This window comes from Anabrus simplex, chromosome 2, assembly GCF_040414725.1.
Source record: "Anabrus simplex isolate iqAnaSimp1 chromosome 2, ASM4041472v1, whole genome shotgun sequence".
NCBI classification, from domain to species: domain Eukaryota; kingdom Metazoa; phylum Arthropoda; class Insecta; order Orthoptera; family Tettigoniidae; genus Anabrus; species Anabrus simplex.
Window position 1 is genome coordinate 275,606,381 of NC_090266.1, and position 27,360 is coordinate 275,633,740.

General features: G+C 38.8%; 1 protein-coding gene across 1 annotated transcript in view; it reads right to left on the bottom strand.

Annotated features, from left to right (window-relative positions):
* The window catches only part of LOC136864052 (uncharacterized), a 218,510-nt gene that overhangs the window by 59,335 nt on the left and 131,815 nt on the right, over nucleotides 1–27,360 (bottom strand). Inside the window, exon 4 of the mRNA XM_067140582.2 lies at nucleotides 13,587–14,313. Within this exon, the coding sequence (XP_066996683.2) occupies nucleotides 13,587–14,209 (623 nt within the window). The 5' untranslated portion in view covers nucleotides 14,210–14,313. The remainder of the gene's footprint in view (nucleotides 1–13,586; nucleotides 14,314–27,360) is intronic.

Genomic DNA, 27,360 nt, shown 5'->3' on the forward strand with positions numbered 1-27,360 from the left:
ATTCACCATCAGTGAATTAATAGTGCTTTGCATTCAGAAAAGCGTGGGTTCGAATCCCACCTCGGCCGTCCTGGGAATGGTTTTCCACGGTTTCCCATTCTCAATTCCAGGCAAACGCCGGGACGGTATTTTTGATAGACCGTGGCCTAATTACTGTACTTCCAATTATTGTCCTTAACTATCCTTGGCGGAAAAGACATTCAAGAAAAGTCGACGCCGTAAACGAAATTCTGTACAAGTAAAAATAAATTTGTATTATTTTCGATCCGGATAAACTGGAGGACTGTCCTCTAACGTCAAGACTATGCTCTTTGTTACGAGATAACCTTTAATGAAAAAACAGCCACATATAATGTAATTTATTGTTCACCTAAGAATATTCTACCATATTTTCAACATGCAAATTTAAATTTTCAAGGACACTTTTTTTGACAGCTAATTGTGCTTCTTTTTTAAATGGTATTAACACTATTGCCCTACGGGGGCTCATTTAATTATTCACCAATATCAAGACATTGCCTTCAAGACTTTTCACAAGAGATTACCTATTTATACTGCGATATGTTTTTAAATAGACAGAAGTTCACACTGTCTCATATTATTTTAACTTGGTGTATATTTTGTGCTTTTGGAATGGTGTTTGTTTGATAAGGGCTGAGGATGTCGCAGAGGAAGGGATTAAACATGTCCCACTAGATTTTAATTGTATTTTACTAAGTACATTGTTTATAGTATTGAAAAACTCGAATTTCTCTTAAGACATTTAAAAAGAAAATCATAGAGCTCTGCTTCTGTGTCAATTACAGAAAGCTGAAGGATGCTGCGAAGGACTGCTTTCTGTTTCCCTAAATAGATGACATCTAGGACACCTTTTACAAAGCCCAGTGGTACTTGACCCTGGACCAGAAGTCAGGATACTGGCACCTAGCACTGGACCCAGAGGACAAGGAGAAGACTGGGTTCTTTACCGGTCAGGGTTTTTGGCAGTTCACTGTTATGCCCTCTGGACGATGTAACATATCTGTGACTTTGAGCCACAGATTGAGTCCATGGTAAAATGCACGTTCCAGAGGCATCTGGAAAACCTATGGAAACAGCCGGAGAGATTACAAGGTGCTCACCTCAAACTGAACCCTCTGAACTGCCACTATTCCTGCAGGAGGTACACTATATAAAGACGCTGTGTCACCTGAGGGAGTAGCTACAGACTCAGAAACCCTAGAAGTCATTTGAGACTGGCCTGTGCCGAAGGATAAGTGGGAGAAGAGGATTTCTCCTGACCCGTCTGCCGACTACAGGAGGTTCACTGCCAGCTTCACCAACACCTCAAGGTCACTCACACAGATCGCAGAGGAGAAGAGGCTGTTTCGATGGTCACCAGAGGCAGAGGCCACATTCAAGTCACACAAGAAGTCACTGTGCTCAGCATATATCATGGGTTATCCCAAACCCGGAGAGAAGTTCATTGTCATCACTGTTGCCAGCAATGTGAGGATAGGTGGGGTGCTGTCACAGATTCAGGACAAACAGGAAAAGGTGATACTGTATCACAGCAAGAAGTTACCCAAGGCTGAGAGGAACTACTGCATTATCTGCTGTGAACTACTAACCATCATAAAACGCTGGAGCAAATCTTCAAATCCTATAAGTTCAGCAATTCCATCCACACTCTGACAAATCATTTTGCCTTGACATGGCTCCTAAACTTCAAAAATCTGGAGGGACAGACAGCCCTGTGGGTGCTATGTCTACATGAATATGACTTCACTGCCAAACACTGAGAGGGAAGCAATCACAGCAATGCTGATGGCCTGTTGAGGAGACTGTGAGACTGTGCATTCACAACTGCACCCACTGTCAGAAAGTTGAGAGGCAGGCAGGTCAGTGGATATCTGAGCTGAGAAAGCTGTGCCAGCGGAAGGCTGGGATTTTCCACCCTGAGGAAGGAGCAGTTTATGCATGACAACGTCAGACAAACACTGTGAGAAGTCGAGTTGAAACAGTGATCAGCATGGAAGGACATCACTTTTTTGCTAGGGGCTTTACGTCGCACCGACACAGATAGGTCTTATGGCGACGATGGGATAGGAAAGGCCTAGGAGTTGGTAGGAAGCGGCCGTGGCCTTAATTAAGGTACAGCCCCAGCATTTGCCTGGTGTGAAAATGGGAAACCACGGAAAACCATTTTCAGGGCTGCCGATAGTGGGATTCGAACCTACTATCTCCCGGATGCAAGCTCACAGCCGCGCGCCTCTACGCGCACGGCCAACTCGCCCGGTGAAGGACATCACTGAGCATATTCCAAAGTACAAGGCTTACTGGACACAGTACAAGTCCCCAAAAGCCGATGACTGTCCGTTGACGTGCATATGGGAGTCGACCAACAGCAAGAAGTAGTTTGCCCAGCTGGTTATTCTAAGGGACAAAAGGATGAAAATCAATCAATCAATCAATCAATCAATCAATCAATCAATCAATCAATCAATCAATCAATCAATCAATCAATCAATCAATCAATCAATCAATCAATCAATCAAATCACTACTGACCTGCATTTACGGCAGTCGCCCAGGTGGCAGATTCCCTATCTGTTGTTTTCCTAGCCATTTCTTAAAGGATTGCAAATACTGCAAATTTATTGAACATCTCCCTTGGTAAGTTATTCCAATCCCTAACGCCCCTTCCTATGAACAAATATTTGCCCCAATCTGTCCTCTCGAATTCCAGCTTTATCTTCATATTGTGATCTTTCCAACTTTTAAAGACACCACTCTAACTTATTAGTCTACTGATGTCGTACCACGCCATCTCTCCACTGACAGCTCGGAACATACTACTTAGTTGAGCAGCTCGTCTCTTTTCTCCAGAGTCCTATTAGTCCAAACTCACCCTTCATACTTGTGTACAGTTTTTGTAACACTACTCTTTTGTCGGAAATCACCTAGAACAAATCGAGCTGCTTTTCTTTGGATTTTTTCCAGTTCTTGAATCAAGTAATCCTAGTGAGGGTTCCATACGGTGGAACCATACTCTAGTCGGGGTCTTACCAGAGACTTATATGCCCTCTCCCTTACATCCTTACAACCCCTAAATACCCTCACAACCATGCGCAGAGATCTGTACCCTTTATTTACAATCATATTTATGTGATTACCCCAGTGAAGATCTTTCCTTTTATTAACACCTAGGTACTTACAATGATCCCCAAAAGGAACTTTCACCCCATGAACGCAGTAATTAAAACTGAGAGTACTTTTCCTATTTGTTAAACTCACAACCTGACTTTTAGACCCGTTTATCATCATACCATTGCCTACTGTCCATCTCACAACATTATTGAGGTCATTTTGCAGTTGCTCACAATACTGTAACGTCTTTATTACTCTGTACAGAATAACATCATCTGCAAAAAGCCTTATCTCTGATTCCACTTCTTTACAAATATCATTGATATACATAAGAAAACAAAGGTCCAATATTAATGCCTTGAGGAATTCCCCTCTTAATTATTACAGGGACAGATAAAGCTTCGCCTACTGTAATTCTCTGAGTTCTATTTTCTAGAAATATAGACACCCATTCAGTCACTCTTTTGTCTAGTCCAGTTGCACTCATCTTTGCCAATAGTCTCCCATGATCTACCCTATCAAATGCCTTAGAGGGGTCAATCGTGATACAGTCCATTTGACCTCCTGAATTCAGGATATCTGCTATATCTTGCCAGAATCCTACAAGTTAAGCTTCAGTGGAATAACCTTTCCTAAACCCAAACTGTCTTCTATCAAACAAGCTGTTAATTTTGCAAACATGTCTAATATAATCAGAAATAATGCTTTCCCAAAACTTACATGCAATACACGTCAAACTGACTGGCCTGTAATTTTCAGCTTTATATCTATCACCCTTTCCTTTATACACAGGAGCTTCTATAGCAACTCACCATTCAATCGGTACAGTTCCTTCATGCACACAATAATAATCAAGTAAGTACTTAAGATATGGTACTATATCCTAATCTTTAGTATATCCCCAGAAATCTTATCAATTCCAGCTGCTTCTCTAGTTTTCAACTTCTGTATCTTACTGTAAATGTCATAGTTATCATAGTCCAACTCGTTGGCTGAATGGTCAGTGTACTGGCCTTCGGTTCAGAGGGTCCCGGGTTCGATTCCTGGCCGGGTCGGAGATTTTAACCTTCATTGGTTAATTTCAATGGCTCGGGGGGCTGGGTGTTTGTGCTGTCCCCAACATCCCTGCAACTCACACATACCACTATCCTCCACCACAATAACACGCAGTTACTTACACATGGCAGACGCCGCCCACCCTCATCAGAGGGTCTGCATTATAAGGGCTGCACTCGGCTAGAAATAGCCACACAAAATTATTATCGTTATCATAGGTAAATTTTAATACTTGTTTAGTATTAGTCACCACCTCTATCTTGACATTATCCTTGTAACCAACTATCTTTACATACTGCTGACTGAATACTTCTGCCTTTTGAAGACCCTCGCACGCACACTCCCCTTGTTCATTAATGATTCCTGGAATGTCCTTCTTGGAACCTGTTTCTGCCTTAAAATACCTATACATACCCTTCCATTTTTCATTAAAATTTGTATGACCGCCCATTATGCTTGCCATCATGTTGTCCTTAGCTGACTTCTTTGCTAGATTCAATTTCCTAGTATGTTCCTTCAATTTCTCCTTACTTCCACAGCCATTTCTAACTATTTCTTTCCAGCCTGCACCTCCTTCTTAGTCTCTTGATTTCTCTGATATTATACAGTGTATCTTACGATTCCTTACCACCTTTAAAGGTAAAAACCTATTTTCACGTTCCTCAACAATTGCTTCAAACCCATCCCAGAGTCTGTTTACATTTTTGTTTACTCTTTTCCACCGATCATAGTTACTTTTTAAAAAGTTTTTCATTCCTATTTTATCAGCCATATGGTACTGTCTAACAGTTCCAATTTTAATACCTTCCTTTCTTTCACATTTATTTCTAACTATGATAATCACTAATACCATCTATTACTTCGGTTTCTCTATAGAGCTCATCTGGTTTTACCAGCACAACAACCAGAATATCTTCCTTCTAGTTCGTTCCGTCACTTTCTGAATCAGATGCCCTTCCCATATTAACTTATTTGCCATTTGTTGGTCACGTTACCTGCCGTTCGCATTACCTTCCCAATTGACATTTGGTAAATTGAGATCACCGCTACTATCATGTTCCTTTCTATATCGTTTCCCACATAGCTGATTATCTTATCAAATTATTCTGAATCAGCATCAGCGCTACCCTTTCCCGGTCTATACACTCCAAAGACATCAAGTTGCCTATTATCTTCAGAAATGAGCCTTACACCTAGAATTTCATGTTTGTCATCTGTAACTTTTTCGTAGCTTACAAATTCTTCTTTCACCAGAATGAATACTCCCCCTCCTACCATTCCTATCCTATCTCTACGATACACACTCCAGTACAAAGACTTATAACAATAAAAATCTTCCACCTTTTTGATACTTATATTTGCATTTTAGCAAATTAATTAATTACACACAGTACATTTCGTTCCTTTTAGAAGATCTTCAGCTGTTTATATAGCTTAGGCAATTCACTAAGTGTTTATCTTTAAGTACATTATAATCAGGTACGTTGTTCTTCTTAAATACTACGTAAATATGAATTGAATTAAAATGAAATAAAAACAATGTGGTGGTTAAGTGGGTTAGTGAAATGAGATGGAATGGATATACTTATAGTTAGCCTATTTTAAAAACTATTTCTATTCATTTGAACAGTTGTTGTTAAAAAGTTTCCAGCACTTTTTCACTAAAATATTTCGCTTGTCTTCCAGTAAAAAGTTTTTGAAAAATGTATGACTTTCCTTTGACACTGTTCTGAATATTGTTAAGAGTTCACTTCATTCACTCCCTCCAAGGTGGCTGCTATTTGTTTTTCAGCTTACATAATATATCTCGAATTGGGTTATTTACAGAACCTTGAAGCTGATTGCCATTTGCTAATAATACAGGAGCTTCCCCATATTCTTGCTGTTGTCAAAATCCGTTCCTACTGTGATCTTGGAGGAGCTACGTTTGAAGCGGCCTTCCGTCTAACTTTTTAACAACAACTGTTCAAAGGAATAGAAGAAATAGTTTTAAAAATAGGCTAACTATAAGTATAGCCTATCCATTCCATCTCATTTCACTAACCCATTTAACCACCACATTGTTTTTAATTCATTTTAATTCAATTCATATTTACGTAGTATTTCAGAAGAACAAGATACCTGATTATTATGTACTTAAAGATAAATACTTAGTGAATCACCGAAGCTATATAAACAGCTGAAGATGTTCTATATTTTAAAAAAAAGAACAAAACATGTACTGTGTGTAATTAATTAATTTGCTAAAATGCAAATATAAGTATCAAAAAGGTGGAAGATTTTTATTGTTATAAGTCTTTGTAATAGAAATTGATACGGAAAATGAAGCCGATTTCTTGCAAACACACTCCAGTTCCGTGAGAATAATTCTGCATCCATTATATCATTTCTCAGCCATGATTCAGCTCCTATTACAATATCTGATAAGTATATATCTATTAAATTATTTAATTCGATTCCTTTCTTTACAGTACTTCTACAGTTGAGCACTAACATTTTTATGTCATCCCTACTTGACTTCCAGTTCCCTGTACCCTTATCACCGCTCCCTAGGCCACCGTGTTTCCCTGAATGTATCTGCCTATAACCTTTCTAAACAAATCTCCTAACTTATATGTACCACTGCAGTTTAAGTAAAGGCCATCTGAATGTAGATCCCTATCTCCTACCCACCCATTAGGATCTAGAAATCTCACTCCCAGTTTCCCACATACCCATTCTATAATCTCATTTAAATCCCCAATCACCTTCCAGTCAACATCCCTCCTATGCAGTATTCCACTGATAATCTCTGCTTCCTTAAACTTTACCTGTGCTACACTTACCAGATCCCACACATTCCCAACTACTATGTTGGTATTTATATCAGCTTGCCTTACATTATTAATACCAACGTGAAACACTACCACCTTCTCCTTTCCCTCCTTCTTTTCTTCTACTTTCCTCAACATCTGCCTGAACCTAATTCCTGGGTAACACACTACCCCGGTTCCCTTCCCTCCACACACTTTCTCCACATGTCTAACAATGGAATCCCCCATGACCAGAGCCACAACCCTACCCCACTTCATTTGATCCCTTCCCCTCCTGGTCAGCCCTATCTTTCCTGGCAGCTGCAGAAGCTACATCCTCCTCCCTTTTCTTCCTCCCATGACCCTGTTCCACCTGGCTTTTCCTATCCACTACTCCACATTTCTCTTTCCTCCCTTTTCCCTTCCTCCTTCTTCCACACTTCTCAGCAACAGTTCCCTATTCCTCATCTTCCCTCGGTTCTTCTACCTGCAGTGATTCGTACGGAATTCACACAGACACCTATCCTGAATTCTGATCCATTGTCACCTTCCTGGAATCCTGTCGAGTTTTCATCCGGTTTCATCCAATTATTAGCTTCCTTCAGGTGTCCTTGGGCCTACTTGTGTATGTCTTTGAGCCACTTCATCAGTTCAATGTGTAGTCTATCGCCGTCTGTTCTTGCCCTGGAGATGTCCCAAATGTTAGAGGCCACTTGGCAGGCATAGTAGCTCACTTCTGAAGACTCTGTAGGTGGGTGTCATACCTGTCGTGTTGGTGAGTGGATGCATGGTAGGCCATTAAGAAGGGCATACTCTCATCCCAGTCCCTGATGGCTGAGCTTTATGGAAGCACCACTGCAGGCCATCCTGGTGTCAATAAGACTTTGAATCGGATTCAGCAATGTTACTACTTCAAGGTACATCTGGGGATGGATCTTGAAAGATTGTGCAAAAATGTAACACCTGTGCAGCGAGCCGAGGCCCTCGTACGGCGAGTAGGGGCCAGATGCACCAGTACAATGTCAGAGCGCCCTAAGAGAGGATAGCCATTGACATTGCAGGACCATTTCCTGAATCAGGCACCGGAAATCACCACCTGCTTCTAGCCATACTCTACGTAATGAAATGGCCTGAGGTCTATACCATCCCCAATCATGAAGCCTCCGAAGTGCCCAATGCCCCGGTGAAAAACTTCTTCTGTCTATATGGTGCTCTGAGGGAACTATATAGTGACCAGGGCAGGAAATTCATGTCAACATTTATGAAGGAAATTCTGGAGTCTCTTGGTGTACACAGGATCCAAACGATACCTCATCACCCATAATCGGATGGCATGGTAAAGCAGTTCGTGAAGACTGTCGCGGAGCATCCGAGGAAGGTGGTGTTGGTGCATCAGAGGGACTGGGATGAGAGGATGCCCTTCTTAATGGCCTACCATGCATCCACTCACAACACGACAGGTAGGACACCCACCTACAGAGTCTTTGGAAGTGAGCTACTATGCCTGCCAAGTGACTTAACATTTGAGACAACTCCAGGGCAAGAACAATCGGCGATAGACTACACATTGAACTGGTGGAATGGCTCAAAGACATCCACAAGTAGGCCCAAGGACACCTGAAGGTAGCTAATAACCAGATGAAGGTCTGATATGATCTGCAGAAAAACTCGACAGGATTCCAGGAAGGTGACAGTGTGGCTATACCGGCTTGGATGTATGGAAGAATGGAATGTTGCTGAAGCTCCAATCATTGTGGAAAGGTCCTTACATCATTATCACCAGGATTAACAAGGTAGTCTACAGGATTCAGTGGTCTTCCTGAGTGAAAGTGAAAGTCGTTCACCTAGACTGGCTTGTGCCTCACCGTAGAGCTATACAGGGCGAGCTACTATAAAGAGGGAGCACTGTGACAATGTGACTCAGGGCAGCTGGCAAGAATGCCAGCGAGAGATAATAATCGCGGCACAGTTGACACAATGAGAAGGGGGCTGGCTGCAAGCAAAACAATAGCAATGGTGAATTTTTGAGGCTTGTGATAAGGAAGTGCTAGAAGAAGCAGGAAGCTGATTAACAATGAACTAGGTACCCAGAATAACTTCATATTAGAAACTACTAGAATCTTCTACAGGCTTTTATAAAATGCAAACTGGCATAAACCAGTTAGTCTGGAGTCAGCCTTGAGTACATCAATCATGAATGAAAGAAAACAGAACGAGACGGCTGCAAGTCCGTGACAAGTCATTTGGTGGAAGCGAGTCCCTAATTAGGCTATGCGGCGTTCAACAAGGCTTGCTACTGAGAACTGTTTTGGAACAGCAGAGCACTGTGAGAAGCTGTGTTAAAGACCAGGAATTTGACGTGCTGATGACCAATGTGATTGCCTGTGTGGATGTGTGTATTATGATTGCAATTATAAACAGAGTTGAGCGGAAATCTCAAACGTGAGTGAACTTGTAACTATATATAACAGTTAAATGGATTAAGTGGATAGTAAAACATGCTACCTGTCTGAGAAGTGATTTGTATTTTTAAGAACCCTGAACTCACCACAATAGCGCCAGTAGCTCCAAATAGCTTACTCGGTGGCCTCCGCGGTATGCACTAGTCATGTGCCAGTTTTTAAGCGTAAGTTAATTCCTGCGAATTGTGGTAATAACAGAAATTATATTTATTGTAAAAATTTTATTTTATTCTTAAGCATGCACTTTGCTCTCTTGTTGTTTCTCTATGGGGCTCTCCCCTTTGTAATTCTGAAACTCTGCACCGTTAATCATTGTTTTCTATTATGTATTAACTGGCTATTATCCTATTCTTGTACCCCTGGTAATTCTATGCTCTAAGGTAGGATTTTTTCCAACCGAGCAAGTTGGCTGTGTGGTTAAGGGCGCACAGTTATGAACTTGCATTCAGGAGATAGTGGGTTTGAAACCCACTGTCGGCAGACCTGAAGATGCTTTTCTGTGGTTTCCCATTTTCAGCAGGCAAATGCTGAGGCTGTACATTAATTAAGGCCATGGCCACTTCCTTCCCTCTCCTATACCATCATCGCCATAAGACCTATCTCTGTCGGTGCGATGTAAAGCAAGTTATAAATTTTTTTTACGGCAGAATTTTACAAATATTCAAACTGATAATTAATTTTGCAAGGTTGTATTTAATTGTATCACATTTTATTCATCCCATATACTGTATGTCTATTTTGAGTGAAATATTACTTCGGTCACCCTGTCTTTCCTTGCCCAACCACTTTATTTACTATCTATCGCTCTTATGGCAAACTTTGCATGTGAACAGTTGACCTTGGAGTAAATGTACGAGCTCTTGACGTCTGTTATGAGCCAATTTATTACATTGTGTTTACAATTATGGTACTGATACATCTCGATCCATGGATTTCCTCGTTAGGCTCAGCATTTTTGAGCAACAAAAGGAATGACAAGCAGAGTAACACTGCAATTATGCTAAGATGCAAGTGCAAGTGGGCAAAACAAGATGGTTTGAAAATGAAACTGGAGTGAGATTGGGGAAATGTACTATGGCTGTCAAAGTTTATGGAGGTACAAGAACCACAATGCTATTTGTTCATGATACTGTGATTTGAAGGAAAGATGAGAGAGAAGAGAAGCCTGATACAGTAAATGAGGAGACTAAAAAAATGGGGAATGAGGTTCAGTAAATAGAAAAGAAAGATGGTGATGGCAAGAGGATAGAGAGGAAGAGGAGCAATAAAATTTGGAGACAAAGATCCTGAAATTGTGCAGAACTTGAAATAGGCCTACTTTGGAATGGAATTAATGAGAGCATCTCATGTCAAATTTCATTATCTACTATGGAACAAAGATTAATCAGCACTAACTACAGAAATAATGTACAAGGCATATTACCAAACTATTACGTTACGTGCAGCCAAGACCTGATCAACAACAAAAGGATGAATAACAAGTACAGTCAGTAGAAATGGAATTTCTGAGAGGTATGTTGTGGAAGACAAGGAAAGCGTGATAAAATGGAGAGAAATAAATTGATGTTATCTGGACGTATTAAACGGATGATTGAGGAGAGAATACCACAACAAAGTATGAAATTACAAATGAAAGGAAAGAGGTGAAACGAAGACACAGATTATGATGTTAAGAATCTGGTTAACAACAGCGTGAAGCAATGGAACTCAAGTTGGAATACGGTGATCGATGAGGAGTGGTCTAAGAACATAGCGAATTGGAGAGGAAGCTGCATCAGGAAAAGGGGAAATGATGATGACGCTTTTTGTTTAAAGGGGCCTAACATCTAAGGTCATCGCCCCAGAAAGGGAAATGATTCATGATCATGAGATGGTACAGAAAAATAGACGTGGTGCAATATTACAGTGCTTAAGTTCTGACACATACCTTCATATCGAAAGATTTGCACTTAGTAATCTTAGCTTTCAGATGCCTACACAAAGCAATGTACAAATGCTAATTATCAGCAAGGTTCTTCTTTGACAGTATACTACAGTCTAACACAGTAGTCATGAAGCTGTAATAGGAGAAAAGTTAATCAATTCGACAGCTGGAGTGACAGCCAGTGGAGAGCAAGAGGCAACTTGCTTGCAAAAAACTATCATATTTAATTTTTATGTGTAAGAAATGACCATTCTAATAAAGATGGGATATATATAGAAATAAAATTATAGTCCGACTCCTTGGCTGAATGATCAGTGTAGAGGCCTTCGGTTCAGAGGGTCCCCGGTTCGATTCCTGGGCGGCTCGGGAATTTTAATCACGTGTGATTAATTCTTCTGGCTTGGGGACTGGTTGTTTGTATTTGTCCCAACACTCCTCTTCATATTCACACAACGCACCACACTACCAACCACCACAGGAAAACGCAATAGCGATTACATCACTCCACATAGGTTTGGCATCAGGAAGGGCATCCGGCCGTAAAACAGGGCCAAATCCACATGTGCAGTTCGCACCTGCAACCCCAGAAGGTGTGGGAAAAGTGGTAGAAGAAGAAGAAGAAGAAGATAGAAATAAAATTATAATTTTGTCTGTACACTTAAAATCTTTGCTTCATACTTTGTATTTACTTTGAATTGGGCATACAAAAAATGTCAAAAATAGAACCAGCTCATTTTTTCTCTTTACTTGTATTGTCACCATGGGAATTTCTGGAAACCAAGTTCAGGGATAGTCAATATGTGCACCAGGCTATGTATTACTCTATTAGTTTACAGTGGTGTAGAAATATTAACAGGGCCAAAATAGAAAATGTCAAATTTCTCCATTAATACTAGCTGTATCAAAAACCTGTACACAGTAACAGTTGTATGCCATATAGTTTCAATTGTGTTTCATACATTTTTACCAGGGAAAAGAGATATTTGCAATTATTATATTTTCCCAAGCTTATTTGGAAATACTTAGTTCTATCTAGAAAGTGCACTTTGTGGTGGTGGTGAGTACTGCTTTCAGAGGAAGTAGAAATGGGCAACCATTCTCCTGTACCATTAATCAGAAGAAAAAAGGAAGAGGTTCAATATTTCGAAGAATGATGTTATCGGCAAAAGAAAGGGAAGGACGACAAACGGGGTTAAAATGAAAGACTCTCTAGGCCTTGTAAACCTAATACCGTCAGGATCAGAAAAGAACAAGAGTTGACCAAGGGAAATTAATGATAATTATAGAAAATCTCATTTTAAATAATTTATATCTAAATTTGATACCTTTTTACCATACGAGCTATAGACTAATAATGGAGATATTCATAAATTTAGAACTTTATTACCATAACCATCATCAGCGAACGTCGCTGATGGGAAAATATTGCTATGTCGTGACGGTAGCAAACTAAATGGTGATGGTGGAGATTGTTTTCATAATAGTTTTTGTTGTTTTACATCACACCGACACAGACAATTCTTGTGGCAACGATGGGACAGGTTGGGGAAGGAAGCGATACTGGACTTAATTGAAGTACAGCCTGGTGAGAAAATGGGAAACCATGGAAAACAATTTACGTGCTATATATGAATGCAAGCTCACAGCTACGTGACTCAAACCGTGTAGCCAACTAACTCAGTTTGGTTGTTTTTATAAGCTGCAAAACTGATTGGTCTTTAGCTCCCATTGTTTAGAAAGACATTGAAGTTGACCTTCGAAATGAGAAGGGAAACGTGGAGAAGAAAGAAAGAAAGAAATAAATAAATAAAGAAAGAAAAGAAACTGAGCCATGAAAGGTCGTCTCTTCCGCTGTTTATTAGCCATGTTCTGCTTCTAAAAGTAAAATATACAAGTATTTGTGTAGGTAGCCTACCAGTTATTAACAAACACGAGTTTCATAATAGTTAAATTCACATGCATTTGCTTCGCCTTACTTCCCATCAGGATTTTTAGGGAATCTAAAGAACGACCAACACTGCTAATTTTGCTACAATTTATAGCACTACAAGCATTTCCATAAATGTTGATGGCATTTTAAACAACTGAGCTGAAGCCAAGACTATCGTCCCCTCTTATTTGCCAACTGGAGCGCAGTAGTAGAGTCTGCTGAAAAGAATTGTGCAGAGCTTCACGACTGCTATACTAGACTGTGGTATTACCATAAATTAATACAAGTACTCACCCAGCTGAACCTTTATCAGAATTAGCAGCAAGATCTGGTGGCCTTAATGGAATGCGTTCTCTTCCTGCAACAGGTCGCTGGGGTGGAGGGATCGGACGTCTTCCTACTGCAGAACTGCCGGAATCTGAGTAACTTCCACGTAATGTAGGCTTGTCAGCAAATGGATTAGCATAATGTGGTGGAAGAGGGGGGGTAAAGAACGATCGAACTGGGGGAACGTATGAAGGAACATCACGGGATGAGGGTGTAGTATAAGTTAGAGATATTTTAGGAGCCATGAGTGGTGAGAGAGTCATATTCTGTCGTCCAATAGATATCACTGGAGTGTTAGACGGAGTTTCATGAGATGTTGGAAAGATGTGAAGAGTTGATGGAACAAATGACTTAGATGGAACAGTAGGAATGGAGATTCTTGAAAATGGAGGAGCGACTGTTGTAGAAGATCCAGAAGGTGGAACAAATTTCGATGAAATACTTCTTTTTGTAGTTGTAATTCCACCATACGCTACTTTGTTGAATACAGCTGCAATATCTTGTTCATCAATGCTTCCATCCAGATAGGAAAGGTCAGTTCCCGCAGAAAGTGTTGCAAACCAGAACAGCACTAACAACAGTACTGCCATCTTTCATTGGAGTCAAGATATTCACAGGTGAAAATGCCAATATCTGCACTTCATCACTGCAGCTGGAAATTTACAGCTACATTTTCAAGATGTTGCCATTCTTTCTGAAATTAAAAAAGAAAAAAAAAAATACAAGTTTACTTTTATATACAACAGATTTTATTTAACTTCAAGGATTTAGGTCTGGAAGACTATTAAGCCCATTCGATTTATTTTGCATCTGGGAATACACAAGATGATCCAGGACTTGAAATATATATATATTTTTTTGTTATTGGTTTTACGTCGCACCGACACAGATAAGGACTTGAAATAAACAAAGTAAAATACCAGCCAATATTTCTTTGGTGTAAGTGAGGAAAAACCGGTGAAACCTGCATTCCATGGTCCCAAACGCAGCTAACTGCAGTGTACAAAATCTGATCTTAAACCGTGGTACACAGAAGTCTTCATAATTGCACGTGCAGAAAGTATTTGGTATGAACAGTAAGTTAATTATGTCTGTCTTGTCCCCACTTTATAAGTTGCTCTCCCTTTTTTTCATATATTTATACTTATATGGCAGCCCAGTATAACAAAGTTGGACATGATGAGTTGATGAACACATGTTCAATGTTTCAGAGGAGAAATATACCATGGCAGATTGCACAAACAGCTTTATCCAGTTTCTAAAAAGAAAAGAATCCAAGCTGTCAATTTAAGTCAGCACTGGAACTCCTTGTATGTTGCTTAGAGAGTTGGTGGTGGGATCAAGCTGTATTAGATAATTTATTTTTTGCTTCTCAGTGTACTGACATGGAGATGAAATGCAGCTGCAGGTTTGCTTCTCAGCAGAAGTGAGAAAATGCAACAGACATAAACCTACTGCACATTTTCAGACCAAAGAGAAGTGAGTGACCACACTGCTGAGACAGAAAAGACATAGTCTAAGCAAATACAGCCAAATACAGCTTGTAGTTTTATGCGACTGTTTATACCCTGATCACTGTTACATGACCAAGTATTATATGGAATCAAAACTACTGCATATCTCTTCCCATTTCAAGGACCTGAACTGTGGCAGCCCTGGTAAGAAGCCTGAAGCTATGCCACTCAGCTATCATGCTCCAAAAGTGATGTACTTGTAACTTTTCACTCATCAATATCATAAATATATTTTAATCATAACAATGAAAGGTAAATTTAAAACAGTTTTTTATGGTACATAAGTTACCTCGGAGTATTTTCAACCAAATATATTCAACTGTCTTTGGTAATATACTCCTGGGGCAGGAAAACTTGTTGTCGTGTGCATATTACCAACATTACCGTTACAATGGCCGCCGGGCTGAGTGGCTCAGACGGTTAAGGCGCTGGCCTTCTAACCCCAACTTGGCAGGTTCGATCCTGGCTCAGTCCGGTATTATTTGAAGGTGCTCAAATACGACAGCCACGTGTCGGTAGATTTACTGGCACGTGAAAGAACTCCTGCGGGACTAAATTCCGGCACCTCGGCGTCTTCAAAGACCTTAAAAAGTAGTTAGTGGGACGTAAAACAAATAACATTATTATTATTAGTTACAATGGCCGTTTCGTATGATGTACTTTTACTGTTACAATGGCAGTTTTGTATGATGTACTTTTACAACGCATCTGGGGACTCTCAGGCATAACTAAATCACATACGTTATAGAACAAAATAATTGATTCTTATCATTACCTATTCCTTCATTATTTTAATCAAATGATGCACACGACTGTTGACAAACACACTTGAGACTGTATAAGGAAATCAACTTTTTTTTCGCTAGTGGTTTAACGTTGCACTAACACATTGACAGTTCTCAGGAAGACAAGGACGGGAAAGAGCTAGGATTGGGAAATAAGTGGCCATGGCCATAATGAAGGTACAGCCTCAGCATTTGCCTGGTATGAAAACTGGGAACCATGGAAAACCATCTTCAGGGCTGTCGACTGTAGGATTTGAGCCCACCATCTCCTGAATGCAAGGTCACAGCTATGTAACCCTAACCACATGGTCACCTTGCTCAGTATATGGAAATCAACATGGGGATAGAGGTTCTATGTTCAATGTAACAGATGAGGCATTGGGACTGTATGGACATAAAGGATAAGGAAGAGGGATGCAATAATTCATTAACACAGAAAGTGACTGTGTATAGTAAAACCTCACTACAACATTTCTGCTGGGGACAATGAAAGAGAATGTGTTGGCTAAAAGAGATAATTAATATTCAATTGCAAACTACCCAACAGGGATATGGAACCCCTTTACAAATTTTCTTCGACATCTGTGCATTTTACATTTTGTTATGGACAGTGAATGCTGTATCTTTCAGTTTCTCCAGATGAGAGGAGAATATCAAAAGGCTTGCAAAAGTAGTAACTGCGTATTAAAGGGAGTGAAAAACATGAGTGAACAAATATGAAAAATATTGGAAACCAAACAAAACCATCTTCAGGCCTACCGATGGTAGGATTCGAACCCACCATCTCCTGAATATAAGCTCACAGCTACGCAACCCTAACCACAAGGTCACCACACTGAGTATATGGAAATTAACACGGGGATACAAGTTCTATCTTCAAAGTAACAGCCCTTAAAAGTAACAATATATTAATGCAGCCTTATGTTTCAGATCAGTGTGTTATTAACCACTGTTTTCTGATCATGCTCTTCAACTATGAATTAAGGTCTTATCTTTTGCTATTTGTTTTACATCACATTGACTTGGACAGGTCTTATTTTTTAAAGTGGAAGTTTTTTAAAATATCTTCCCAATTTCGACTTAGTAGTTAAACAAATGCAAAGAGCAGAGGAACTCCACCTAATCAATACTTGTTTATTATTATTATTATTATTATTTAAAAAAATACAGGACCGGTTTCGACCCTAACGGGTCATCCTCAGGTGAACATACATATAACACATCGTACAATTGCATTTGTGTGAACTATCAATACGGATATGAAGCTTATAAATTATGATTAGTAGTTAATACGTAGGTTGAGTCATAAGTCATGGCAACTATTTTTTTTCTCGCGAACAGGAGACAACACGGAAAATCTAAGATAAGCATTTGGAAACGTACGGTATGTACTAGCGTATGATGCCACTAGATGGTGTATGTAAACAACAGTGTGGGTCTAAGCATGCCCCCAAGTTCAGTGTGTGAGTGAGAGCGTCACAAAATGGAAGTCAACAAGCAGGAGCAACGATCGTATATTAAAATAGCAGTTCCCCGTGGCAGAAATGCACGCTAATGCCATGCAGAGGTGTGGGAAGCATTAGGTGTGCATGCCATGTCCTATAGAACAGTGGCACAACGCCATAATCATACATGATAACACGACAGCTCACACAGCAGCCATCATTCAGCGACGCTTACAACGGTGGGGATGGGAGGTTCTTCCACACCCGCCTTATTCGCCAGATCTGAGCCAATGTGACTATGATCTAAGCCCCAAAGTCAATAAGCCATTACGTTGATAATGGTTTGCTAACAAAGAGGATATCGCAACAGCATTTCGGAGAGAGGTATCAAACGTCAGCGATACACATGCAGCGAATGGTATTCAGCGCCTGCCCCACCGCTGGCAATGCACAGTGGAAACCTTGGGTGATTATTTCGAAGGTCTGTAACCAGTGGAGACCTGTTCTTTGTACGTAGTCTTGTGTATTTGCTGTCTATACCATAATAAAACAATGTTTACCAATGGCCTGGGTTCTGTCACTTTCCTATGAGAATCTTCTGAAGTCAGAATTTGTCTTCAGGCACTATGCATAAGTACCTGCCCTATTTTTCCAAATGCATATCTTAGATTTTCTGTGTAGTCTCCTGTTCGCGAGAAAAAAACTAGTTGCCTTGTTTTAAGGATCACACGAGCAAGTGAACACACTGGTAATCTCAAACAATTGAAATTTACACATTATCGTATGATGAGAACAAGATTTCTGCACGTTGAGAATGTATTTACAAAGTTTTAAATACCGTTACACTTTCCACTTCCATTTGAATCACGTGTCACACCAGCTAATCACAAAACTGTTGTGAACTACCCAAGTTGGTGATATTGCACAACTAGAACTTGAATGGGCAATGTTCTGGGTATGGCAAACATGAGCACAATTCCCAGGTGATCACAGTCTGCTGGCCCACTTCCAATGCCTTCTCTAGAAGTTGTTCTCAAATTCCAAAGATGACTGAAAGCATCACATAGTACATAGCAATGCAAAAGGCACAGGGCTGCTATCCCGGAGTGGTTGAAGGACCAAACACATGATGCTGTTCCTGTCAGTAGCAGGTATAACACAATATTGCTTAATAAACCAAAGAGTTAGCTAATTACTAGCTAACAAAACAGATTTGTACTTTCAGGTAGCATAGTGAAAAATGTCATTTGAGCTTATTTTTATTTTTTTTTATTTTTTTATTATTTACAACTGGCTTTACATCACACCGACACAGATAGGTCTTATGGGGACGATGGGATAGGAAAGGGCTAGGAGTTGGAAGGAAGCGTCTGTGGCCTTAAGGTACAGCCCCAGCATTTGCCTGGCGTGAAAATGGGAAACCACAGAAAATCACCTTCAGGGCTGCTGACAGTGGGGCTGGAACCCACTTTCTCCCGAATGCATGCTCACAGCTGTGCGCCTCTAACCGCACGGCCAACTCGCTCGGTCATTTGAGCTTTGTTTGCTTCTTTGAAGTGAGCTGCACTACTGGTGCAGATTTCAAATAAAAGACCGTGTTCTACTGAGCTCTTTAGCTTCACTGTACCAGCAGAGGACAAAAGTAAGTTATGAAAATTACTTCCATCTATTGACAATAACCCTAATAAGTTTGATTTGTTATCAGCCTGAAAAAATACTTGCTCAAGAAATAACAAAGTGACATTGCTGTACGCAGCAAACAGCAAGGGCAAAGGCTTGAGGACAGTATTATACAGACGTGTATATGGATTTAGTGACACTGTTATCTTCCCTCCACTCTAGTGAGAACAAGGGATAAATACAGTGGACGCCGTTTATTGTAATCACGGATAATGTTATCAACCATATCATATAATCACTTTTATGAAGTCCCGTACGGACGAATACTGATGCATTGAAAATCTTCCGTTTAATGTGATCATGAATTCGGTTTATGTTATCACATTTGGTTTCAACGATTTCGTTCTCAAGTATGCGAGGAGAATGCATACAAAAAAACGCTCCCAACCTTTAGTAACCCGTTTTCTCACTGCAGCTGTCTTCAAGACCACTTTCACATCTCATCTTTTGTAACAGGTGTATGGTAGAAAACCTGTCAGCGCACGTGGTGAACCTCCCGCATACACTTTCTTTTTTGTTTCTTCCCTTACGGTAGTTTAGTCACGGACCACTCACTCGAGTCTTTCTAAAGCTTTCGCACAGTGAAGTTCTTAGCGTTGTAGTGCAGTGATGGCCAGTGTGAAAAGCAAACGCAAAGACTTAACCGTTAAAGAGAAATATTCTACTATAGAACGTTATGACAAATTGCCCACAATGAGTCAACGCAATGCTGCAGTGGAGTTACGAATTTCGCAACCTATTTTGTGCAAGCTATTGAAAAATCAAGACAATATTCTTAAGGCAGCAAAAGAAAACAAAAACTTCAACTGTAAGCGAAATCGTGGTGAAAAGACTGTCAAGTTGAATCAGCTCTAAAACTTTGGTTCTCAAATGTTCGTGAGAAAGATGCTCGGGTTGATGGTCTTCTGAGGAGGGAAAAAAAAAAAAAAAAAAAAAAAAAAAAAAAAAAAAAAAAAATCTAGAAAAAATAAATTCGTGGCAGTGGAAGGATGGTTTCACCCTTGGAAGAACCGAGAAAATATAGTGTACAAACAAACGCATGGTGAGCAGGACGACGCTGATTCTGTCGCTGCTGAGAGGTGGATAGAAGAGGAGTGGCCTGAAATTGCTTCTAAATTCCCTCCCGAGTGTGTGTATAATGCTGAAGAGACTGCACTGTATTATCGCGCCTTGTCTGAACACACTTGCTCAAAAATGAAAGTGCTAAAGGCTGTAAAATCTCCAAGGAACGAGTAACAGTTTTATGTTGTGTGAGTATGTCTGGTGAAAAGAAAAGAATGTTAGTGATTGGGAAAAGTAAGAACCCACGTTGCTTCTTCAGGTTACAACACAAGACGGAAGGCTTCTTCAGCCGTACCTCCTCCAAGGTCACAGTAGGAATGGATTTTGACAACAGCAAGAACAAGGGGAAGCTCCTTTATTAATAGCAAATGGCAATCAGCTTCAAGGTTCTGGAACTAACCCAATTCAAGATACATTTGTAAATTCAAAAACAAATAGCAGCCACCTTGGAGGGAGTAAATGATGTGAACACTTAACAATATTCAGAACAGTGTCAAAGGAAAGTCATACATTTTTCAAAAACTTTTTACCAGATAACAAGCAGAATAATTTAGTGAAAAAGTGCTGGAAACTTTTTAACAACAACTGTTCAAACGAATAGAAATAGTTTTTTAAAATAGGCTAACTATAAGTAAATCCATTTCCATCTCATTTCACTAACCCATTTAACCACCACATTGTTTTTAATTCATTTTAATTTAATTTATATTTACGTAGTATTTAAGAACAAGGTACCTGATTATGATGTACTTAAAAAGATAAAAACTTAGTGAATCACCTAAGCAATGTAAACAGCTGAAGATGTTCTAAAAAAAGAACGAAACATGTACTGTGTGTAATTAATTAATTTGCTAAAATGCAAATATAAGTATCAAAAAGGTGGATAAAGACAACATGGCGGTAAACAGTGATTTAGTTTTTTCTCAGAGTGGTGATATGTTTGGTAATAATATGTGTATGAAGTGCAATGGATCTATTCACGGAAGTAATGCTAGTCTTAATAGTCTTAATGCTTCTTATGAGTGCGTATTTAAGGATACGTTTGGTAGCGAAGTGTCGGATCCGGTAGACGATCTCGTTTCCGATAACCTCACTTTGGACTCCTCGCATTTGAGGTTTAGAATAAGAGATCTGGAACTTGAACTCTCATCCAAAGATGAAATAATTAAAATGTTATCAAAGGATCTAGAAAATACTCTGCTGGAATTGAAGAACTTTAAACAAAATAATGTTGAAATGCCGAGACAATACGAAAATGATTTTAAAGAGGTTAAGTTGAAGAAAGTTAGGCCTAACCAGAAACATGTTGCATTTAAAGATTCTGTAAATAGTAATATAATGACACAAAACAGCTTTCAAGCGTTAGAATGTAATGATCATGAGGCCATCATAGAACATGACTCAGCTGCAGTGTTGAAAAGACAAAAAAAAAATACCGTCGGCGACCGGTACAAAAACAAGCCCGTACAGTAATAGTGGGGGACTCAATGATAAGAAATGTTGGACCCGAAGTTGAAGAGGGAAATTACGTACTGCTATCCAGGCATACGAGTGGGTCAACTTGCTGAACATGTAAACAGTGACAGTATTAAAGAAAATCCTGAAGCCCTGATAGTTCATATTGGCACAAATGACCTTCATAATTTCACAACACCTAGTGACATAACGGCCGAAACTGATAGGCTTATTACTGCGATAAAAAGGAGGTTTCCAGCGGCAAAGCTTTGTCTCTGTGGCGTTTTATATCGGCATGATGTTGATTATCGCTATATAGATGCTGTAAACTCCACTCTTGACTGGTTATGCCGAAATGGAGATGTCCTTTTTGTCGATGGTAATAGTTGGCTTAGAGGTAGTGATTTTAGAAAAGATGGGCTACACCTTAACAGAAAAGGAACCTCTAAGTTTGGTAAACTTCTCAGTAGAATATCTAGTAGAATGCTCTCGGGAAACTAATTAAGAAAATGAGGGGGTATGCTAATCCTAATGGCAAAAACTTAAGTGATACAGAAAATGATTTAAAAAGTATAACTTATATCAGGAATACAATACAAAATGTAGATAGGGAATCATTTCACAGAGATCAGATACACTATACTAAGAAAGCACCAAAGACATCAATAAAAAGGTTAGTTGAACACTTTAGAGGATACTATCAAAATGTAAATGGACTTCGAAGCAAATTAACTGAACTTAAAATTTCTTCATGTTTAGCTGACTATGACTTCATGGTATTAACCGAAACAAACTTAAATGATGAAATTAGTGATGTGGAACTCGGACTCGAAACGTATTCAATTTTCAGATGTGATAGGTCTTCTTTAACGAGTATGAAGGCATCCCATGGGGGGTAATGATCTGTATTAACAAGAGGTTTAAACCTACTCTGATACCATGCATTAACACAGTTGAACAGTTGTTTGTGTCCCTGACTTTTAACACCACAAAATTAATCATTGGTGCTGTATACATTCCACCCAAGTCTCCTGTCCAAAAATATTTCGAACATTGCAGTGCTGTTGAAAAAATTATGTTAAATCTTGACAACCATTTATTGCTCATTGTTGGTGACTACAATCTACCACATCTTAATTGGATAGTAAATGAAGAAACATCTTCTGGCCTTATGCCAGTAGGTAACCACACTATGCAGTCCAGTTTAGTTAGACACTTTTTCTTATCTCTGTTTAAATCAGTTTAATGCTATCCCAAATTTTCTGAATCACTTTCTTGATTTGGTTTTCAGTAACTCCAGTTCCATTGAAGTAAAATCTAGTAATGAAAGCATTGTCCCCCTCGATAGACACCACCCAGCATTAGAGATTTCTTTACCTTTAAATGAGCTATACAATTCCTTGCCTGCTGATAGTTTTTATTTTGACTTTTTAAATGGTGGCTATAATGGACTAAATTATTATCTGTCACAGTTCACCTGGAAGGAGATGTTTCAAAATGTATCAATTGATAAAGCAGTAGAAATCTTCTATTCAATACTACATTATGGCATGGAACTTTACATTCCTACACAGAATTTTAAGATTCCCAAATTCCCAAAGTGATTTAATCATAAATTGAAGTCCCTGATTATTGAAAAGAAGAAAGCACACAAGCGATACAAAATTTCAGGTCTCAATAGTGATTATCAGCATTTCTTGAAATTAAGAAATGAATGCAAGTCTGAATCTAAATCTTGCTCTACAATGTATGTCTCCAACTGTGAACGAAGTATTACTTCCAATCCACAGATATTCTGGCAATATCTCAGTTCTAAAAGGTCATGTGATAATATTCCTTCAACAATGCATCTTAATGAAGTTACAGCAGATACTGGAGAAAATATTGTCAATCTTTTTGCTAACCTCTTTTCATCTGTTTATTCTTCTTATCAGAATAGTAGTAGTATGTCATATGATTATCCTTTCTCTGTCAATCTATCAGTTATAAACATTAGTAAGGCAGAAATTTACAACAAACTGATATCTCTGGAATTAAAGAAAACTGTAGGACCTGATGGTGTTTCAACTTACCTCCTCAAGTACTGCTCATTTATTTTATGTGAAGCACTCTTATCTGTTCAACTTATCATTAAACCAAGGTGTTTTTCCAGTGGAATGGAAGAAAGGATTTGTTTAGTCCAGTTTTCAAAAATGGTGATAAAACTGACATAAAACAATATAGACCAGTTATAATTTCTTCTCATATTTCCAAAATTTTTGACTCAACAATTCTTGACAAAATCACACCTCCCTTTAGAAACATCATCATTGATGAGCAACATGGATTATTTTCAGGACGGTCAACCTGTAGCAATCTTCTTTTATTCTATCAGTTCCTCTTGGATGCAATAGAGAACCACTCCCAAGTGGACTGCATTTATACAGACTTCTCAAAAGCTTTTGACACTATCGACCACGATATCTTGCTGCAAAAACTAACCGGCTACGGAATTAATGGGCCTCTCCTCTCATGGTTTGAATCGTATCTTAAAAATCGCCTGCAGATTGTTAAAATAAGGAATCATTTTTCTGCGCCTATTATTGTTACCAGTGGAGTTCTTCAAGGGTCTCACCTTGCGCCCTTACTTTTTACTCTCTACATAAATGACATTAAAAACATACTTAAGAATTCTGAATTGCTTTTGTTAGCCGACGATGCAAAAAAATTTATGCAAATTAATTGTCCACTTGATTGTTTAAAACTTCAAGAAGATTTACATCATCTGTAAAAGTACTGTATTCAAAATGGGTTGAAACTTAATCATGAGAAATGTAAAATAATATCGTTTTTTAAAAAACAAGAAGAAAATATCATTTCAGTACAAATTTAGTAATAACAACATTCTAACTCCTGTTTCACAAGTTAATGACCTTGGTGTTTTAATAAGTTATAACCTATCGTTTAATGAACATATTGAAAATATTTGTAAGAAAGCATTTCAAAGATTGGGTTGCATTACTAGATATTCTAGAGAATTTTCAAACTTAGCTACATATCGATTGCTGTATGTGTCTATGGTACGCCCTATACTAGAATACTGTACACCTGTTTGGAACCCTTCTCATCAGACCTCTATCCATAGATTAGATTCAGTACAACATAAATTTCTTCGTTTATATTCATTTAGAACAGGATTCTCATATGATAATATTGATTATACATCCTTACAACAGTCCTTAAATCTGCGTAGCCTGTCACAACGCCGTGAATTATTGGATACATTCTTCATTTTTAAAATTGCTTCATTCCTCGGTGAATTGTCCATAACTCCTTGCAAAAATTAACGTACATGTACCAAACAGACGCATAAGGTTCAAGAATACATTGTCTACAAATTGGCAGAGAACTAACTACACATTCAATGGGCCAATTGAACGAATGTCAAGATCTCTAAACCAAGTGGATATTGATGTATTTAACTGCTCATTGTCAAAATTGAGAAATCACTTACATAATCTCCAGAACTGACTATTACTTTCCTGTGATTACTTGTAATATAACCTGTGTATATATCTGTACATATTTTTCTACTTATACTCCATTGAACTTTCTTTTTAGTGTGTTTTGTTTATTCTTCTCTACTGTTATGTAAAATGGTATTACCGTTAATGAAGTATTATTATTATTATTATTATTATTATAAGATTTTATATTGTTATTCAGGTTATGGTACCGTAATTATACTAAATGCTCCAGAATATACCTTCAACAAATGCAGAACTAAAAAACAACAAATCCAGAACACTACAAAATGCTATCTGTAATTCCTTTAAAAATATTCCATAAATCACTTGAAGAAGCAGCAAATGGATTGTGATCTATAAAAACTTACATTATCTTTTTCATATCTTCGAAATCTCTGGCCATCCTTGCATCAGTTAAAACAGTATGTTGTTCACTACCAAAACGTGAAACACTGGTCAGCAAATTCACTGCACATGTTACTTCAATGTATTTAGAATGGCACACAATTTGAGTTGCACGATGACTTTCAGTCATTCGTCATCTGTGAGTTATAACAGAACGACTCTTAGTGCATTTTATGAGCATCTGCTCAATGTACATACCAGTCCAAACACCAGACCACTTCCTGTCCTTTCTTCCTACAGTAAAATGGCCCTTATTCAGCATTTTGTAGAGCTCTGGATTCAATTTTTTTAGTTCCCGCATTTGCTGAAGAAATAGATAACAAATGTTTAACCGCCTGTTAAGTTCATTTCAAAATTTCCTGATCACTAAGGGTTATGTAGGTACAATAAAATACAAGTATAACAAAATTTTGGGGACCTCAGAAATTAATTTGTTATAGTAAAACTTTGTTATACTGAAATAAGTCAATTATTAAGAACTCTCCCATTGCTAAACATGTTGAAGAATCTATGTTATTTCAACATGAATTTACACATAAAAACCTTAATACTTAATATTAATATTTATTAAATGAGAGGAAAATTAGGATATATATACACACACATATACAGTACATGAAGTAATGATATAAAGTACAGGTATTTGTAAGATGTTTTCAGCATCTCAAATCTGATTTTCTTCTGAACACTTTCAGACACAAACGAATATTCAAGTTAGTCAGCAAACACCGCACTTGAATTTAACACAGATTCTGGCACATCACTTCGTGACAGAAGAAAATTCTGAAGACTACATGCCATGTTTGTTGCCTGCACAATAGTCAAACTCTGTTGAACACTGAGGCAAATCTTCTCTTCTACCTCATCACATGGATTCCTATCACATATAATATCTGCCACAATCACTTCTTCAGTGATTTCCTTTTCCACTAACATATCACAGTCCATGTTGACATAATCAGTAACATTTATACTTGTTGGCACATCCAACATTCCACAAAAATGCTTCCAGTTCTCCTCTGTTTCTGCATCCAACTCTTCACTTCCTGTGATGTTGTCTTCTCCATAACCCACTCCAGCTTTTCGAAAGCAGTTCCTGATTACCTCATCTTTTAGTGATCTCCATGCAGCATTGAACATCTGCACTGCTTCCAGTAAGTTGACATTAAAGTCTCTCTCTGAGGCAATGTTACATAGCATACGACAGACCACATGAGCTCGGTAATGTCGCTTCACCATGGAATTATCCCCCGATCCAGTGGCTGCAGAACTAAGGCAGTATTTGGAGGCAAAAATAAAACTTTCACATGCTCCTAATGGCGAGGTACACAATTGTGAGAGGAGAAATTGTCTAAGATGAGAAGAATTCTCCTCTTTTCGGCCTTCATTTGACGTTCCGGTTCCAGGCACAACAACCACTCTTCGAAAATCACTGATACTATCCATGCCTTGTTGTTGTGCCTATCTTCACAGGGCAGATGTTGTACTCCCTTGAAGCATCTTGGCTTTCCAAACCTCCCAATTATACAGGGTTCAGTTTATCTGTCCCTGTGGAGTAGGTGCACAAAAAATCCGTTATCCATTCCTTTGAGCTTTTGCCCCCAAAACAGTTATTTCAATTCAAGGGTTTTGTGTGGCATTAATTTGTAGAATAATGCAGTCTTGTTTGCATTATAAATATCCACCGGCGAATATTCTTTCGAGGCAGCTGATAGCGTCTCCATCCGTCATGAAGATGCAACTTCCTTTGGGACACTGTTCGCTTCACCATTTACAACCTTGTGGGAAATTCCATGTTTCCCAGAACCTATGAAGCCAACCAGTACTCCCCATAAATTCCAGAAATACAAGAGAACATGCAAAGGATCGTGCAAGCTTGCATAACAGTG